This window comes from Rhinoraja longicauda, unplaced genomic scaffold (genome assembly GCF_053455715.1).
Source record: "Rhinoraja longicauda isolate Sanriku21f unplaced genomic scaffold, sRhiLon1.1 Scf000391, whole genome shotgun sequence".
Taxonomy (NCBI): Eukaryota; Metazoa; Chordata; class Chondrichthyes; order Rajiformes; family Arhynchobatidae; genus Rhinoraja; species Rhinoraja longicauda.
In genome coordinates, this window is record NW_027601608.1 from 94067 (window position 1) to 99219 (window position 5153).

At 48.5% G+C, this 5153-nt stretch overlaps 1 protein-coding gene across 1 annotated transcript; it reads left to right on the forward strand.

Annotated features, from left to right (window-relative positions):
- Nucleotides 1–307: 307 nt before the first annotated feature.
- On the forward strand, nt 308–1273 carry LOC144590909 (putative G-protein coupled receptor 139). Its single transcript, XM_078395272.1, has one exon. It carries the CDS (start codon nt 308–310, stop codon nt 1271–1273), a length of 966 nt encoding a protein of 321 aa, XP_078251398.1.
- The last annotated feature ends 3880 nt before the right edge of the window (nt 1274–5153 follow it).

Below are 5153 nucleotides of genomic sequence, written 5' to 3' on the forward strand. Positions count from 1 at the left end.
GTGCAATGTTTCATCGGTCGTCCTCCGACTCCGCGCTATTCCTGGCTGCGCTCGTCTTTCCTCCCACGTGCAGTTGACCTGCCTATTAATGGTTCTCCCACTACAATACGGGCCAGAGTGTGGATGGATGGATGCTGCAATCTGGAGGGCAGTTGATGAGAATGTGGACGGAATTAAAAGCTGTGACCCTAATATACATTGGCGTTTGATGGGTTGCGTGCGCACCGTGACCCAAACGCTGCAGTCTCTGAGCATTTTCGGGTCATTTGGTCAACGCATCCAAATTTGAAAATCTTCCAATCAGACAATGTTGCTCAGATACATTTGTGCAGGTCTTGTGTCAGTAATATTTCTTCTCCCCTTCACAGTGAACCTGTTGGCGATAGTGATACTCTGTCGAGGTAAATGCGGTCTCTCCAAATGCATCACACGCTACCTGGTGGCCATGGCAGCGTCTGATCTCCTGGTCGGCATCACTGATCCCTTTCTACGTCTGACTATTCTAATTTACTTCCCTTATTCTTTTCTCAACATTACTCCCGTGTGCACGACTGTCATATTCCTGGTCTTTGCAACCACCGCGGTCTCTGTCTGGCTGACGGTAGCCTTCACCTTCGATCGGTTTGTGGCCATTTGTTGTGAGAAGCTGAAAATAAAATATTGTACCGAGAGAACGGCGGCTGCAGTTATCGGGGCAGTGATTGTGCTGGGCTGTTTGGAGAATATCCCCAGGTGTTTTACGTTGGAGACTGGCTACGAGTTTGATAATCTTCCCTGGGAGTGCTACACTAAACCCACCTTCTATACATCGTCTGCATGGATCGCATATGGTGTCACATACCGCGTTCTCACCCCTTGTCTCCCGTTCTTTCTGATCCTTCTGCTCAATGTGCTGACGGTCAGGCGGATTGTAGCGGCCAGCAGAGTCCGCAGGGGTCTCCGGGGCCGCAGCAACGGAGAGAATGACAAGGACCCGGAGATGGAGAACCGCAGGAAATCCATTGTTTTACTCTTTAGTATCACGGGCACTTTCATATTGCTGTGGGCAACACAAGCTGTCTTTTACATCTTTACGCGTATTGCGAAGATCGGATATGACGGCTCCCCCACCGGTTATTACTATATCACGATTGTCGCTTCGGGGTTTTTACAGCTTCTCAGTACCTGCACCAACACATGTATATACGTGGCGACCCAGAGTAAATTCAGACAGGAGCTGATGAACGCGGTGAAATTCCCACTCAGGGTAATTCGTGCACTTGTTCACTCATAAAGACATGCTACACACACAAACAAAAACAAGCTCTTTAACCCTTCGATCCGCGCCGACAAATCTATCACCTATTTTTCACTAATTCCACTTTGATAACCGCATCCTTACACACTGAGGGCAGGTTATGGAATACGTGCGGAATTCAGAGTCACAAAGCACGGAATCTGCTCCTGGGGCTCAGCTCCTCCATGCTCCATCGACGTGAGTCCCATTTGCCTGCGATTGCCCATCATTCATCGTAACCATTCCGATTCAAGCATCCTGCCGTCGTGTATTTTAATGAGTTGACCCCCTCCCCTGCAGATGCTGTTTTAAATCGAAGGTAGACACAAAATGCTGCAGTAACTCCGCGGGTCAGGCAGCATCTGTGGAGAGAAGGAATGGGTGACATCTCCAAACTGATGCAAATGCTCATTTGCCCTATCTCTTGAACTTGAGTTTGATATGATTGCATTTGTGTATTATTTGTTATCTGTTTTGTTTCAATAACATAATTTTTAAAAACCCTTTCGGGTTCAGCGCGGTACACGTAATAAATAAAAAAAACATAATTCTGCATTCTGAACTGTGGTTTATATATTTTTACGCTGACCGGTGCATTTGTACATAGAATATGGAAATGTACAGCGCAGGAAAAATAAGTTCGGCCCATCATTTCTTGGCCGAACATGATGTCAAGATATATTTATGTCATCTGTTTACGCATGATGCAAATCCCGCAAGTCTTTGTTTGTCCACTTGCTGATACAAATGCCTCATAGAAGCCATGATACAACCAACCTCCACCACCTGCACTAGAAGAGCGTTTCAGGGACGCGAAACCCTCTGGTTAAAAGAAACACGTGTCCCAGACAGCTCAATTGAACTTTAATCTTTGTCTTAAAGCTGTGCCTTCTGGTCTTTGCATGTTCACCAATTTTGTTGACGCGATACTGCCAATCTCCGGCTTGGGACCCCGGAACTGGAGTAATCCAGACCGCTGTGCCAGGGCGCGGACACTGTTTAGTCCAGGTTGTTTTCTTTGCTTCATGCAGGTCGCCACCGATATCTGTGTAATCCACGCCCCCTTCCCGAGACCCAGAACACAGAGCTCCAGGACCATATGTAATCAAGCATTGACACCAAATGCTGGAGTAACTCAGCGGGACAGGTAGCTTCTTTAAAGAGTAAGAACGGGTGAAGTTTCGGGTCGAGACCCTTCTTCGGCCTGATGTCATCGATAGGATCTGTCTTATGACGCTGTGGAAACCGCACCACCGAGCCTGACGATGTTTTTGACCCAACCCCTCTGTCACTCCATCACTGCAGCCACACAGAGCGTCACTCCATTAGTACAGTGTGTCAGGCAATCAGCAGCACACCACAGTGTCACTCCATCCCTGCTTCGCCACACAGTGTTACTCAATTAATACCTGTCCACAGTGCGTCAGACCACTAGTAATATGCCATAGTGTGTTACTATCTCAGCACAATCCCATTATTATTACCCCACAGGGTATCATTCCATCAGTGAGATACCACCGTATGTCAGTCCATCAGTAACATACCGCTGTGCGTCAACCCATCAGTGTGATAATCCATCAACACAACCCCGCAGTTTGTCACTCCATCAGTACTACCCCATCGTGTGTGTGTGTCTCTCTCTCTCTCTCTCTCTCTCTCTCTCTCTCTCTCTCTCTCTCTCTCTCTCTCTCTCTCTCTCTCTCCCTCCCTCCCTCCCTCCCTCCCTCCCTCCCTCTCTCTCTCTCTCTCTCTCCCTCTCTCTCTCTCTCTCTCTCTCTCTCTCTCTCTCTCTCTCTCTCTCTCTCTCTCTCTCTCTCTCTCTCTCTTTCGTTCTCTCTATCTCTATCGATTTCTGTGTCACTCTCTACTTTCGCTCTCTCTCTGTTTCGTTCTCTCTATCTCTATCAATTTCTGTGTCACTCTACTTTCTCTCTCTGTTTCGTTCTCTCTATCTCCATCAATTTCTGTGTCACTCTCTACTTTCTCTCTCTTTCTGTTTCGTTCTCTCCATCTCTATCGATTTCTGTGTCACTCTACTTCTCTCTCTCTCTCTCTCTCTCTCTCTCTCTCTCTGTTTCGTTCTCTTTATCTCTATCAATTTCTGCGTCACTCTACTTTCTCTCTCACTCTCTTTGTTTTGTTCTCTCTATCTCTATCGATTTCTGCGTCACGCTCTAATTTCTTCCTCCCTCTCCCAATCTCCTCTCTCGCTCTCTCTCTCTGTTTCGTTCTCTCTATCTCTATCTATTTCTGTCTCACCCTCTCCCTCCCCCTCTCCTCCCCTCTCTCTTTCTCTTTCAAAACTTCTCTGGGTCTGAACGTCTATGTTTCTCTTTGTCCGTCTCTCCCTGCCTCTCATCTCTCTCCCTCCCACTCCCTCTCTCTTTCACGGTGATTCCCACTCATCTGTCCATTTCCGTCTCTCACCGGTGGGAGGGCACAGCCTCAGGATTAAAGGGCGCTCTTTCAGAAAGGAGGTGAGGAGGAACCCCTTTAGCCAGAGGGCGGTGAATCTGTGGGATTCTTTGCCGCTGAGGGCTGTGGAGGCCACAAGTCAGTGGATAGTTGTTCAGGCAGAGATAGATAGATTCTTGATTAGAACGGGTGACAGGGGTTATGGGGAGAATGCAGGAGAATGGGGTTAGGAGAGGGGATCTTATCGAAACGTATAAGATTATTAAGGGGTTGGACACGTTAGAGGCAGGAAACATGTTCCCGATGTTGGGGGAGTCCAGAACCAGGAGCCGCAGTTTAAGAATAAGGGGTAGGCCATTTTGAACGGATATGAGGAAAAACTTTTTCAGGTTGTGAATCTGTGGAATTCTCTGCCTCAGAAGGCAGTGGAGGCCAATTCCCTGAATGCATTCAAGAGAGAGCTGGATAGAGCTCTTAAGGATAGCGGAGTCAGAGGATATGGGGAGAGGGCAGGAACGGAGGGGGTACTGATTGAGAATGATCAGCCATGATCGCATTGAATGGCGGTGCTGGCTCGAAGGGCCGAATGGCCTCCTCCTGCACCTATTGTCTCTTGTCTATGATACCACAGAACTTTATTTATCCCGGGAGGGAAATTGATCTGCCAACAATCATAAAAACGCATGATACATGAAGTTAAAGTGATGAGCGCGAAGTATTGGGGTTGTGCAAGGATTGGAAGGGGGAGTCAGTCTCAGTCTAGCCCACGACAGCAGGGGAGGGGTTGTACGGTTTGATAGCCACAGGGTAGAAGGATCTCCTGTGGCGTTCTGTGCTGCATCCTGGTAGGACCAGTCTGTTGCTGAAGGTGCCCCTCAGGTTGGCCGGTGTGTCATGGAGGGGGGGGTGAGCAGTATTGTCCAGGATGCTCTGCAGTTTGAGGACCATCGTCCCCGCCAAGACCCCCCGTGAACCAAACTCCAACTCCGCCCCCAGCACGGAGCCGGCCTCCCCGATGAGTTTGTTGGTGTGGGGTCGGGGGTCTGGATATGATTGCTAAGACATAGAAACAGACATAGAAAATAGTTGCAGGAGTAGGCCATTCGGCCCTTCGAGCCTGTACGCACCGCCATTCAATATGATCATGGCTGATCATCCAACTCAGTATCCTGTACCTGCCTTCTCTCCATACCCCCTGATCCCTTTAGCCACAAGGGCCACATCTAACTCCCTCTTAAATATAGCCAATGAACTGGCCTCAACTACCTTCTGTGGCAGAGAATTCCACAGACTCACCACTCGCTGTGTGAAAAAAAAACGTTCTCATCTCGGTCCTAAAAGACTTCCCCTTATCCTTAAACTGTGTGACCCCTTGTTCTGGACTTCCCCAACATCGGGAACAATCTTCCTGCATCCAACCCCTTAAGAATTTTGTAAGTTTCTATAAGATCCCCCCTCAATC

Bases quoted from the DNA above. Each gene is read 5' to 3' on its own strand.
- LOC144590909 (XM_078395272.1), top strand. From the start codon at position 308: ATGTTGCTCAGATACATTTGTGCAGGTCTTGTGTCAGTAATATTTCTT.